Below are 14042 nucleotides of genomic sequence, written 5' to 3'. Positions count from 1 at the left end.
GTGTGTTTTTTCTTGACTACACTGGAGGTGAAGAATGGTTGTGATACTTGTATTTGGATTCCTTTTTTCTTTGGGCTTGTTTTTTGTTTGGGCCTCAATTAAACTTACTATCTCAAATGGAAATAAAATTAGATGTTTAAATATGAATCAAAATTACGTGGTCCGGATACATTATTATTATATTGGATTGAGAGTTGGAGACATTTGCGTCAAGAACGTTGTAGAAGGAAATTGTAGAGTTTTATAATCTTATCACAATACATATTGGAGATTTAAAAAATGATGAATGAGAGGCTGATGTGAGGAGGCCACAAAAGAAATTCGTATGAAGGTGGGTAATGGGGTTCATACAAGATTCTTGTAATTTGCACCCTCGGGTATGATTTCTTGCTATGTGTATGCATGAATCGCACTGTTTTAAGATATAATTTGAGGGACGGGGATGTTGCCTTTTGACAAATCGCGCAATTAATAAGTAAAACTATATAAAATTTTTTGTCATCCGGGACGGATGAAGTAGTAATATAAACATAAAAACGGAGAAAGATGTGTCTTTGGAAGAAGTAATATGGTGGCAAGAGTAACCCACATACATACCAACAGAAACAAACCTAATAAGCAAGTGAAAATATCGAATTATAAAACCTACTCAACTTAGGATGCATCAACTATTCAACAACTCAGAATTTCTGATACTGCTACTAACATTTCAACAATCAACCATATATATCAAGTCTCGTATAAACTTGATGCATCGATACCAACTTTACCAAACTAGCATACGCAAGTTCACCATGCAAAATCGAAGGGGTGGTAGGCCGTGTGCACAGCATGGCAAGCCCTGTATAAAGATCCAGTGATTTTCAAGCATCGGCCACCCCAAGCAGCATCTGACAAAGTGCCAAACACCTAATTGTACGAGCAAAAATATCGTTACCAAGACTAGAAAACAGAAATATATCAGATGATGAATCAGAAAGTAGACAGATGCAAAGTTGCTGCTAAAAAGAAAAGGGCAATCTTATTCATGTATATATTTTACTAGCATGTGCTCTTCTATCATAACATTGTTGTTATATATTACTATGTACACATGTCAACTGAAGCAGATCTGCTTCAAACGGTAAAGCAAAGAAAACTTACACTCGCACATCTCTGTTTCCTACCATAACTTTCCACGGGAATTGTGAGATACTTTACTACTTGAACAAAGCATTCTCCCATAATCATACCAAAAAATACATCACAGCATACCATGATCATAACAATGCTAGAAGTTGCTCGAAAAAATAAAAAATTTAGGAATATGCAACTTATATTGCAACAGCAACTTATATGATAACAATATATTATATAAAAAATACTCGCTCTCAACAAAGTTGCAGTTTCAAGGCTAGCTGTTATTTGAAAATTTGAATGACAAACAAGTCAGTCTCAAACTAACATTAATATCTATTATTCAACTTTCATAGTCATAAATGCATCATAATACCTTCACATTAGACTCAAAATATTGTATCATAATCAGGAAAAAGCATTACCATAAAATTTATCTCCTTTCTCTGCATGATCAAACTCTGAAAGAGGCATCACAATCGACTGCAGCTTCCATCAATTCCTACAACGAGCCAAATCAAGAACTCCAAATTGTACTCCAATGATAAATTAATAACAGCACAAAATAGTTCTCAAACCAAAACAAAGCCTTAGCAACTTACTTAACAAGTCCTCTGTCAAAATAGGCAAACATTGCATGATACACATACGAAACACTGTTCTCCACGCTGCAATTCACCAAAAACCACATATCAAAGACAGAGGAAAAATACAATATAATTTCAAACGAAATGAAAAATTAACCGAGGAAAATCTACTCGTACTTGATTGATTAGTTTGTTGATAGCAGCATCACACTAATCGGAATACTTATGGCGAGTGTGAGAGGGTTGGGGACGCAAGGAACAAGCAAGAGTTCCTTATTCCCTTCATTTCCTACCTTGTGTTGTTCCTTCAATCATCACACAACAATACTGAGTTTTATTAAAAAAGAAGACTAGGATTCAAAAAATGATGTGTACTAACAATTTATGGGAAATATCCAACACTAGGATGTTCATGTCCTCCTTCTGTGGTCCGAGTTTGAGCCATCTGATCTTCATGGTCTTCTTCTCTGGCCTGTTGAAATCGGAATAGCAATCGCGACGACGAGGAAGCTAGGCCGTACGCAGAGGATGGAATGCCCCGTATAAAGATCCACTCATTTTCAAGCAATGTCAGCATCTGATCCATCTGATTTTCATGAAAGAGAACAATGAATTAAGAAAAAGAGAAAAATTTACAGAAACATCTTTGTAACCGTGAAATTCACACAAACTGTACCTAAAAGAACAAAAATCATCTAATATTAATATTTTCTCAATTGAGGCAAATTGATGTTCAACCCGACATTGTTACATACAATGCATTGATTAGTGGACATTGTTTACAGGGAGAAATGGATAAGGCTAGAAACATTTTCCAACTAGCGGTGAAACGGCATCAAGCCTGATGTTACAAGCTACAATACTTTGATGAACGGGTACTGTAAACGGGACGATTTGATGAGTTTTGTCATCTTTTTACCATTATTCGGGCCAAAGGGTTGAAGCGCAATGTGGTTTCTTACAACATAATGCTGGAGGCTTTATTTGGTGATGGTCAATGTGAAGAGGGCTTGAAGTTGTTCAAAGAGATGGAAGTTCTACGAGTTTATCCTAATACAACAACTTATGGAATCTTGTTACGTGGTTTGTGCAATGCTCATCGTATTGATGAAGCATTTTCCATGTTATATACCATGGAAAACAAAGGCTGCTTGCCTAATGTTGTGATATATACAGTTCTTATTTCTGCCCTTTGCGAAGAAGGGCGGATAAGAGAGGCTAAGGATTTGATGGTGCAAATGGTGAACAAGGGGTGCTTTCCCAGCAGTGTGACTTTTCAATATTTTTGTTCAAGCTCTTCTTAAAAAGAACAAGATGGATGATGTGATTCTTGTCTTGAAAGAGATGATTGCAAGAGGGGATGCACAATTAACGCCACCACTATTTCGATGTTGAGTGTGTGAAGGGAAGATAATGATGGTGTTCTATTTGATTTGGTCATGAAACTTTTACCAAAGAAGGTGTAGGATAATCTGAAACTCCTTTCAATTTCAATCCATTTTCTAAAAATGTGGCCAATGGCTTGTTTAATAGTAGAATTTCTCGCTAGCAGTTTCCTGTCGACAGCGCTGCTAAATCGGTCGTACCTCCAGCCAGCAAGATGAAACTGAACCGGGGTGCTCATCGGCATGTATTCCAACTATAGAGGCCAGCAATTGCACCATTTGCTGTACAAGAGGATGATTAAAGAGATTCATGATTTTAGTGAGAGTAAGAGCATCTCCAATGATAGAGGTAAATGGAGGCGTAAAGTATATAACTACCATATTTACCTTTTCTCCATGAAAATTCATTTTCCAAGGGGAGAGGTATTTAAGAAGGTATAATATATTTTCTCATTTTGAAGAAGTATCTTTACCCCTCCATCAATGGAAATGTAAAATCATATAACTACCATATTTGGCTTCTTTTCATGAAAAATCATTCTCCAATGATACCTTTCTATATACCTTTTTCTTTGGAATGTATTACTTTTTGAAGGGTATAACCCACTTTTTGGGAAGGTAAATAGATGATATACCTCTTTCATTTACTTTCTCTTGTTGGAGTTGCTCTAAGGGTGAAGGGACTCTTCTAACTTGTAGTATGTCTTTCATCCCTGTTTTGTTTGATTATTAATTTCATAGTAATCCGTTTGATTATTGGTTTTTGGTGAATCTAAGATTCATGTTTTGTTTCTCAGCAAGGAATCAATCTCTTCATTCATGGCCTTTATTCATTTCTCCTTTTCCTTGCTTCCAATAGCTACGCTCCATCTCCTCAGCTAAAATGAGGCACTGGCTACGAGTCCAGCATCACTCCATTCATAAAAATATAAGTACTCCAATGAATCAACAAACCAAGATTCATTTGACATAAACCGGTCCAATAAAGATTTCTCAATTAATTTATCTATGATTGGATGGTTTTATCTTAAAATTTCATATTTGGTAGTTTTGGAAATAAATGTAAAACCGTAGGCAAAGTAAAAAAAATAAGAGGGATCCATTGCTTCAGTATATTCTTTACCTAAACGGAATATGAAAGAAAATTATACTTACTTGCTACAACATTCACACGGGCTGGCCATCGACCTTGATTTCTACACGGCGACGGTGGTTGTGCCACTCCCGCAGTCCCAGACAATCTCTAATATGTAACTCTTTTAATTTAGTGAGGTGCTTCGAATCATCCACAAAGGGCAGACGCTTCAACTTGTTGCAACTAAATAGATCTAAAAATTTTAGAGATTAGTGGTTCCACAGCCATTGGGAATTACAGTATGAATATAAAACATATACTTATATTTGGAAAAGTTGTAACTAGAAGACTTTCCATATTGTGAATAAATATAGTTCTATAGCATTCTATTCATTTCCTACCATGTGTTGTTCATCCAATCATCAATTCAATCAACCTTCATTTCTATCTCCTCTATGTGCTAAGAATGAATCAAGAAAACTAAGATTCAAAAATTATATATGTTCTGACGTCTCTTTATCACAATTGCTTGCAAATAAAATGATTAAATTCATTATGCAACATTACTCCTCCAATGTGCTCATGTGTCCAAGAGGAATTTAAGTACTCCTACAATTGCATATTAATTTGACAGTAAGTTCATCCGCATAAACCGTACGATAAATTTATTGCGTCTCATCTACGATTCTCTATATTATCAAAGTTTTATGAAAGAAAAGGTGCACAACACAAACCAGCAGAGCTGGGTAACATTGACATTTAGAAGATTTCAGACCTCAATTCCTTAGCACGTTGGTAACTGGGACACTGGCTACGACGATGACGACGACCCCATCTGTCTTACTGAAGTCTTGAGTTGGCTTAAACTATACCTATAACAACAAAAATCATATATTATCAATATTTCTTAATTGATTTATCTATGATTCATGATTGGATAATTATATATTAAAATTTTCAAATTTAGTAGTTTAGGAAATAAATGTAAAACCGCAAGCAATATTATAAAAAATAGAGAGAGATCCATTGATTGGGTATGAAAAATGATACATACTTGCAACAACATTCAACGTGTTGGCCATCGACCATGATATTGAGATGGTGATGGCTATGGCGGTTGCGCCACTCCGAATCAATACGTAGTTCCGGGCAATCTTTAATATGCAATTCTTCTAATTTAGAGGGGTGATTCAATGCATCCACAAAGGACAGACGCTTCAACTTGTTGCAACTATATATATTTAACTCCTTTAGAGATGAGAGGTTCCCCAACCACTGGGGCAATTCTTCTACTCCTATATTCTCCAAATCTAACCTCTCAGCAGCGAGATGTTGAATTGATTGAGGCAATTCTTCTACTCCTATGTTCTCCAATGTTAACCACTCAAGAACAGTGAGATGTTGAATTGATTGGGGAAGCCACCCCCAATTTTCCACCCCCTTCAATTGTAATTCTAGAAGTGAGTTGCAGCATCTTTGCAGGATCCCTTCCACAATCTCCGCAATGCCAACACTAGCTTCTTTTGACCATTCCACACTCACATCTATGTGTAGTGATACCAAGCGGCTAAGATCCCAACTCTCAACACTAGCACTACTAACAGCCATCAATTTAGGAACACCTTTGATTGCCAATCTTCCGAGACGAGTAGATGATTTAGCGAGGCAGTCAATTAGCATTGGTAGATTCTTTAGCCTCCTTAATCCTTCCAATTTAAGTTCCTCAATTGTAGGGGCCCATGACTCTAGCATTTCACACGGCCATTCCATCAGCTCTCTGCATTCTGCAATACTCAGCTCACGAAGGATCCCTTGTGATTGCCGTGCTCCACCACTTGGATTCCCAATCGACTTCAGATTTTCAAGTCCGAAATCCACAAACTCTCCAAAGAATTGAGGGTGTCCAAGCCATCTGGTAATTCTCTCAACACACGACATCTTGATATCGCCAAAGATGAGAGATCCTGATTGTTATAGAATAACCATTCTGGCAGACATTCCAATACCTCTAGTTTTCTTATACAGAGTGACGTTAAATGATTGAATGAAGTATTTATGAACCTCACCTTCTTCAATTTTTTCAAAGAAAGAGACTTGAGATTAGGCAAGTGCTCTAGCGTTGGGACTTCATCAATTTCTGAGCAATTGGAGAGTGTAATTTCAATCAAGTTGGCAAGCGGTACCCAAGAGCCTTGAGGCCCATCACATACTTCCATCTTCTCTGCCCATGGTGGAAATCTTTTCCTTTGAATCCACAAATCTCCAACCTCTTCAGATAGGCATGAGGTTGGAGGCCTTCCAACACAGTCTCATCATTTCTTTCATCTTCTCTTCCATCACTCCATCGAAATTCCAAATCAAATAAGTTTGGCCTCTGAAATAAATTTGCTTTCAGAGCCTCTTCCTTATCACATACCATCTCCAAATTATGAATCTCTAGTGTGCCTTTGAGATTCTTCAAACTTCCGAGCTCTTCAATTTGGTAGCCCTTCTCTTTGCCTATTGTCAAGTAAGGTAGTGTTTGGAGACTAGTTAATCTCCCAATCTCTGCCGGTAACTTTGTACGAGAATGGATATGAAAATGTCTTAAGTTAAACATGTACTTCATCGTATTTGGTAGTTTCTCTAAATTCCAGCGTGCTCTTAATGTTTGCAAGTGGTGGAGTTCACCAATCCATTTTGGCAAGTTAAAAAATTTTTGTATTTAGAATATTCAAATTCCTTAAGTGTACCAACTCCCTAATTGAATTGGGCAACTCTTTGTAATCACCAATAAGAGTCAAATTATGCAAACACTTAAAGGTTGAGAATACAATACCAGAAATTCCACCATTCAAGAATAATGTACGCAAATGTTTGGCCACATTTTTTGGTACGGGACTTGATTCTTTTTCCAGAAACATGTATCGCGCAGAGTACTGTCATCTGCATTATTGGATAAGATAGAAGATGCAAGATCATGCACAAGATCATGTATCACACAATTCCAAACATTTCCATTTCCATCTCTGTTTACAACTTGCAATAAAGAGTTTTGTAGAAGCACGTTAAAAAACATGTTTCCCACAAATTCCATGTCATCTCTTCGGCTTGGTTGAAGAAACCCTTCTGCCATCCATAGTTCAATCAACTCCTCCTTATAGATAGGACGACCTTTGGGGAAAACCGAACAAAACGCAAAGCACTTCTGAGCGACGGTGAGGACAGATGATCATAGCTCAATTTCAATATTTTTGAGATATGTTCACCTCCTTCACCATCTGAGAGCCAATTTTCATTGATGAAGCACCACTCTTCTTCGGACTTACCACAAGCACTCCCCGACTACATTGGCAACTAAGGGCAGACCATGACATCTTTTAGCAATCTTTCTTCCAATCATCTCAAATCCCAATGGAACTTCTTCATTTCCAACGAATGTTTTGGCTTTGATTATGGACCAACAATCTTCATGTGATAATCCATTCAAATGATGAATATGAATTGGGTTAACAATTGATGCAACTTTTTACTCCTAGTGGTTATAATAATGCCATTTCCATTAGTAGAAGTAACTCCCATTATGGAGTTTATAAAGTCTCCCCATTTTGAAACATCGTCATTCCATACATCATCAAGAACAAGAAGATAAGGTTTAGACTTGAGAACTTCTTTATGCCTTTTCAAGATAAGTTCCTGCTCTGAACTCCATCACCAATATTTGAAGTCAATGCTAAAAGGATTTTTGAAAAGACTGACTGAATCAAATGTTTGAGAAACATGAACCCAAATAAGTGATCCAAATTGAGCCCTTACGCCTTCACCATTAAAGACTTTCCTAGTCAACGTAGTTTTCCCCATACCACCCATTCCCACAAGAGCAACGATGGAGAACATCCGTTTCTCTTCCTCTGGATGGGTGTGGATGAGCATGTCCACAAGTTTAGGCAGATCATTATCTCTTCCAATAAAATTGGATCAAGACTAAATGAATCCGTCTCACGGAGGTATTAGCAACAGCAGCAGGTGCATTCACAATCATGCTTTGAATGCCAAGATCTGTTGCCCTTTTGTTCATACACTCGAAATTAGCATTGATTTGTTTGATTGTGTGAGCCATATCATGCCGACGTGAAATTCCATTAAAGGGTGAGAAGCATGAGAGTACCTTATCCTTGGATGATTTCATCTTGTGTACTTTTTGTGGAGAAGATGATAGCTGACTTCGTCCAAGACATTGTCAGCATCGAAAGCCACGGCTTCAAGCTCCTCAACCAGATCCTGACAGAATCTTGTGTGATAGATTTCTTCTCAGCATCATTCAAGTAGGCTTGAATCATCCCCAAAGTCCCCTGGAGCTGTTGAGCATCTTCATCGAGACCTCGAAGTAGAGAGTACTCATCCTTGAAAAGGTTGATCAGGTTTTGGAGAAGAACTTCAATGGCTGCTGAAGACACTACTTCCATGGTTTCAAAGAGATAGATCTAAAAGAGAAAATGAGCGATGGTAAGTATATCTTTGAAGATGAAGAATGGTTGTGGATGATATGCAGACACTAAGGTATCTCTCATGCATTATGTCTCTCGCCCACCACATGGTCTATTAATTGTATTTGAATTTTGAGCCATATGTCTCTCACCCACCCACAGAGGAGTTGGAACGGAACTTATCTTGTTTCCTTTAAAACAAATTAATTTCTCCGCCAGAGTTAGATAAACTTTCACACAACCAAGCGTTCCAAGATAACTATATATATTTTGGGAAAAAAATATGATAACTATGTTTTGGGCCTATTAATCTTCCTCTTTTCTTTGGGCCTGATTTTATCTGAGGCTCAATTAAACTTTCTCATTTTTTATATTGTTAGGGAAGGAAATAAGATTATACTCCCTCCGTTCCATCATATGTGATGGATTTCTTTTGGACATGAAAATTAATAAAAAAAGATATATATTGAGTTAGAGTGAAGAGAATAAAGTATGAGAGAAGTAAAAATAAGAGAGATAAAGAGGGAGAGAAGGATTAACATAAAAGAGAGTTAGCACCGCCTACCGTCCCACCCCATTTCGATTTTCTCTCCACAAATTCACACACAATCACTAAATCCACCTCAAATCCACTCCACCCATCACTATCACTTGTGATTTAGAAGAGTTTCACCGATTTTTTGGGGTTTTGCTCAAGAAATCAAAGAGGAAGCAAATTTTCGAAATTTCCTTACTTCTAAACACCAAAGGTATGATTTTCTTCTCTAATCTTCATTCTCCATGGATGTATTGTGAAATTTTGTAGTGGGTATGAAGTTATTTGCACTCATGAGTTGAATTGTGAAGAGCTATGGTGTTAATTCGTGAATTTATGCTTGAGGTGAAGCCTTGACTATGAATTGATGAATTTTGGTGTTACATTGTTCTTGAAATTGAGTTGATGCTTGATGTTGGGTGTAAAATTCATGTTTTTGTGTGAAATTGAATTGCTTGTGGTATTGTTGTTTGAGTAGTTGCTATATAACGGGGAAATGTGATAATTTTGTGAGCATTAGGGATTGAGTCTATCTCCCTTTTGATTAATGTCGAAGAATGGGCATAGGATTCAGTCTATCTCGCTAATTTGATTGAATTAAGAAATAGGTTTTAGAAATTAAGTCTATCTTTCTACTTGCTTCCTGCCCTATATGTCTTACTTGGTGTTAGTGCTTCGATTTTAGGAATTGAGTCTATCTTCCTAATTTCACTTTATCTTGCCTACAATTATAAATCTTTGATTATAGACTAAAGTTTGGGGGAGTTGGCTATTTGTTGTGGTTTATTTCAGGTACATCTAATATGGTCAACATTGCTTAACCGGAATATGAATGTCACCCTAAGAGGCAGGAGGAAGACAAGATGGGCGGCTCTTGCACCGTTGGATAGTATGCGTCTCGGTGCACGGTCATCGACTTGATCACGATATGGGCATTCAAACATCTTGGGAAGCTCTCTTGGAAGCCGGGCCACCTCAACTTTCTATTTGCACATCGTTATGGATCATACAAGGTCTTAACTTTGGAGTTTATGTCCACTCTCTAATTGAACTATATCAATAAAGCCTTGGCCTCTATCACCTTCCGCTTGGACAATGTGAGCACACACTCACGTTGGCGGAATTCAACTCCATCTTCCATTTGCTCGAAGAAAATGAGGAAGGTACATTGAAGAGCCCCAAGACTATAACATGAATAATTTCGGGCCGCATTACACTGGATGAGGCCACGTCCAGCCGGGCCCTATTTGTGCTCCCTCCCGCTAAGTTAAACTTCATCCGAATCCGTCTGAGGTACATGGCCAAGGCCTTAGTTTGCCTCCCGTTCGCTCACAAGGAACGGGCAGCATTTCTTCGATGTACTATTCATTCTATGGGGCATCTTGGCCCACACGGGATCAATACCGATATTACATGATTAAGCATGCCGGAGGACGAGCAAAAGAAGAGTGGGAAACTATGTTGTGGGGGTGTGGTCACCCGCTCGGCCCTCCATTTCGGTCGATGTGGAGGAGCGGGCTCCAGATCGGGCCAATGTCCATTGATTGGGATTTTCAGAAGAAGTCGGGTATGATCACGGTGGACAGAGGGCGCCGAGTACTTCATCCTAGGCCCGAGACAGTCTTCGATTCTCGACCCGACTGCTGCTGTCGGGAGTGACTTATCGGGATAATTGGAAGATGAACTCCGATGCCCATTTGGCAAAAATGAGAGTGATCCTCCCGGGGCGAAGGTCGGCGACCTATGCGTGTGGGCGCCCATCTACTCCGACGCCCGAGATCCCGATTCACCTTGCCTAACCGAGCCGACCAGAAATGGACGAAGATGAAGAAGAGGAGGCTACGAGCATGAACCCGGAGGGACCAGCCGACCAAAGAGAAGCAGCCCGAGAGGCCGCCCTTCAGGGACAACGCGAATGGCGTACATTACTTCGGGATCCGGCGTTGCAACGGGTCAAGACAACCAATGGGAATTTATGCGAGAATGGCGACGGGAGAACCAGCTGGATGGCTCGTCAAGAATCCGTCTTGAGGCTTGTGAGACGCGGATTGAGCACCTCCAAGCTTAGGGGAAAGACAGATGGACGAAGGCAGAAGCCTTCTACCGGCTTATTATGCGAGGTTTCAACCTCTATCACGAGTAGAGGTAACCGACACCATCCACCTCTTCTCAAACTTATTCCTTCCTTCGCATTGAATAAGTTTGGGGGGGGTTCGATATGGATGGGTGATGTTCCCTCCCCACTATCTTTGGTGATGATGAACTTCATGATTGGTCGATGTTTCGTGAACTATTTTGATCCGTATTTTGTTTCTATTTGATTTGTGTATGTCCCTCCGTGGGACTTGAATATGGGGATGTAATGATCGTATACTTATCCATACTTTGAGGTGTTTATTTTGGGCGCTTATGATGATTTCTTTTGTTATCTGAAAAATGCTTTGTGAAAATGGCGGGAATATGCTTAATTGGTTATGATTTGCTTTTGAGTGAATTGCTTGTTTGCTTATTCAATGCCAATTCCATGTGAGATTTGAGCCTAACATTCGTTTCGTGTGATTCTGTCAAGTATTTGTTGTTGTTTCTAGAACTTGCTCCTAATCATTTTCAAGTCTACATAGTGTGTGAATTTAGGAGATGACGTTAGACATTCTTTGATTTTCCCTTCACAAGTGTGTATATTTTGTCTTAATCCTTAGTCAACCCTCCTAGCCTATAAAAAGAGTATCGATTGTTGATTAATTGTTAAATCACTCTCAAAAGTGACAAGCTACAAAACTTAGAAGCACATATGGGGCGTTGTACGAAAATAAGGAGGGGTGTAAGCTAGACGAAGTTTAGAGTATAAAAAAACATCAAATAAATTATGGAGGTATAAGCTAGACGAAGTCTAGAGGAGTCTTTGGTTGGGTTTCTAAATAAGTGGGAATCGGATGGGAGTTTAGAGTATAGTAACTTAAGGTAATGTTTGATTGATTTGTGTATGTTCCATGCCATGTCTTTTAAAATTTTTATCGAAGCAAAGGCCAATGTCACCTCTTGTATGAATTTATTGTTGTGATCTTCTTCTTGAGGACAAATAAGGTTTCAAGTTTGGGGAGTTGATAAACTCATGTTTTAGTCAGTTTAATGGTTGTTGAAGTGTTTAATGTCAAGTTTGATGCTTGAATTGTTTATTTCCAGCCAATTATTCTATCTTTGGAGTTTTATGTGTTTGTTGAGTATTTTAGGAGAAAATGGATGGAAAAGGAGTAAAATGCGTCAGTGGGGCATAATTTAGCTACACCCGGCGGTGGATTTCATATGTAAAAATTCTACCCGGCCGGATATCATGAAGACGCGTGATGAGTCGAAAGGGGTCTGAAATGGTCACCGGCCGGTGGATTTCCAGCATAAAAATTCTACTCGGGGTAAGTGAGTTTGACGGGTTTGACTTCGAAAATGCGATTTTTGACAACAAAAATCAGGAGAAAAGGCTAGGGTTGCATTATGTGAGATTCATTCTACACCCACCGCTCCATCACTCATACACACCCCTAAGAACACTTTGAGAGAGAGAATTGAAGATTAAAGACTCCGAGATCGGAAGATTGAAGACTTCATTCCATAGATTCGTTCCACGGGAGTTCTTAGTATCTATCTTTCATGTTTTGTTCGGATTCTTTGTGTTAAACTAAGTTTTCTCCATGAACATGAGTAGCTAACCCTCTTTGTAGAATTCTTGGTGAAGATGCACTAATTTCATAGTTTTTATCCAATTAATTTTGTTCTTGTCTTGCTCTTGTAGTTATTTGATTATTCTTGGGTTTATTCCTTTCAATTGCTTGATCACCATGATTGTGTAGATTAATTAAATTAATCGGGAGATGAAACTATTAATCGGGACTTCAATCCTAGCACTAATCTGCATGTTTCTCACCTCGGGAGGGTTTAATCTATAATTGTGGTCGACCATCAGTAATTCTAGAGACACCAAAAGGTAAGGCAATTTGATTGGATAAGAGCTTGGAATGGTGCATCGGATCCTTGAGTTCTATAAGTTTCTCCATATTATCTTTTCACTTCGTGTTTATTTGCTTTTACTTGTTTATTTGCTTATTATATGCTTTTATTAATGTTAGAAAAAAAAAAAAGGGTTTCCGAATTTGTCTTTGTGGGATACAATACTCTTGTTTGCTAATTGCTACACTAGCCCCGCACACTTGCGGTATCACTTGTTTTAACACAAGCCGATATGTATGTATTTCATTATTAATAATGAATAATTTTTTAATAGGTTGATTAATAAAGTATAAAACATAAATTTTTTTGTACATAATAGTTGTAGAAAAATTACAATTATGATTTATGAATAAATTTGAAATTACTTTATAAATAAAGTACTACTATAAAACATGAACTTTATTTAGGTATAATATCAGTAAGAAAAATAGAAAATATCACAAAGCAAATAGACAAATTGAGATAATAGAAGGCTAAATGATGTTAAGGGGAACGAACTCGGTCAAGGAATGTGCAAGGCGTTGTGACTTGCTACTTTGCTGTTTAGAGAAAATACAAATTTATCGAATACAAAATATATATAGTAAATCGTAAAATAGTTGAGTCCCCTAGACCCTATGTATGTCCACCCCACCTCAAGCTAAAGAAGTTGAGTACATATTACTTTTGCCATGATTTATGAACTATTTCAGCGTGCAATATTTTTATTTCATTCTAAACTAAACTTCGTTCTTTCGCTAGTAAAAGTTTTACTCTAAGAATCGAGATCATAATTATTATTGGTAAAGACATGGAGTGTCCTGATAATCATAAAAGACATCCACATTTAAAAGAGCATCTCCAATAGCGGCTAGGGCCCCCCCCACTTTGGGGAAA

At 38.1% G+C, this 14042-nt stretch overlaps 2 protein-coding genes and 1 long non-coding RNA gene across 4 annotated transcripts in view; 1 reads left to right on the top strand and 2 right to left on the bottom strand.

Moving 5' to 3' along the window:
• Positions 1–525: 525 nt before the first annotated feature.
• Positions 526–1951, bottom strand: LOC125222512. The gene is made up of 4 exons (XR_007176570.1): positions 1881–1951; positions 1719–1784; positions 1542–1618; positions 526–909 (listed from the first exon to the last, which is right to left on the bottom strand). It is a non-coding gene; the product is annotated as an uncharacterized LOC125222512 (long non-coding RNA).
• LOC125222500 (leucine-rich repeat-containing protein 7-like) lies at positions 1949–6374 on the bottom strand. Of its 2 annotated transcripts, none has more exons than XM_048125156.1 (5): positions 5218–6374; positions 4939–5035; positions 4244–4416; positions 2083–2289; positions 1949–2008 (listed from the first exon to the last, which is right to left on the bottom strand). In XM_048125156.1, the coding sequence occupies exons 1-2, from the start codon at positions 6099–6101 to the stop codon at positions 4975–4977; spliced, it is 945 nt and encodes a 314-aa protein (XP_047981113.1). In that variant the 5' UTR covers positions 6102–6374; the 3' UTR covers positions 1949–2008; positions 2083–2289; positions 4244–4416; positions 4939–4974. The 2 variants fall into 2 exon arrangements, with proteins under 2 accessions (XP_047981113.1, XP_047981119.1); XM_048125162.1 differs by having other exon boundaries at positions 4244–4406.
• A 4604-nt stretch (positions 6375–10978) lies between these two features.
• LOC125211273 (abscisic acid receptor PYL4-like) overlaps positions 10979–14042 on the top strand; it is a 7666-nt gene continuing 4602 nt past the window's right edge. The window contains exon 1 of the mRNA XM_048111002.1: positions 10979–11309. Coding sequence (XP_047966959.1) covers positions 10979–11309 — 331 coding nt within the window. The remainder of the gene's footprint in view (positions 11310–14042) is intronic.

This window comes from Salvia hispanica, chromosome 1, assembly GCF_023119035.1.
Source record: "Salvia hispanica cultivar TCC Black 2014 chromosome 1, UniMelb_Shisp_WGS_1.0, whole genome shotgun sequence".
Taxonomy (NCBI): domain Eukaryota; kingdom Viridiplantae; phylum Streptophyta; class Magnoliopsida; order Lamiales; family Lamiaceae; genus Salvia; species Salvia hispanica.
This window is presented reverse-complemented; position numbering and strand designations above follow the sequence as displayed.

Coding starts and splice junctions, on each gene's coding strand:
- LOC125222500 (XM_048125156.1), bottom strand. CDS start 6,101: ATGTCGTGTGTTGAGAGAATTACCAGATGGCTTGGACACCCTCAATTC. Junction 5,036..5,217: donor CACGTTGAATGTTGTTGCAA/GTATGTATCATT, acceptor TTGTTGTTATAG/GTATAGTTTAAGCCAACTCA.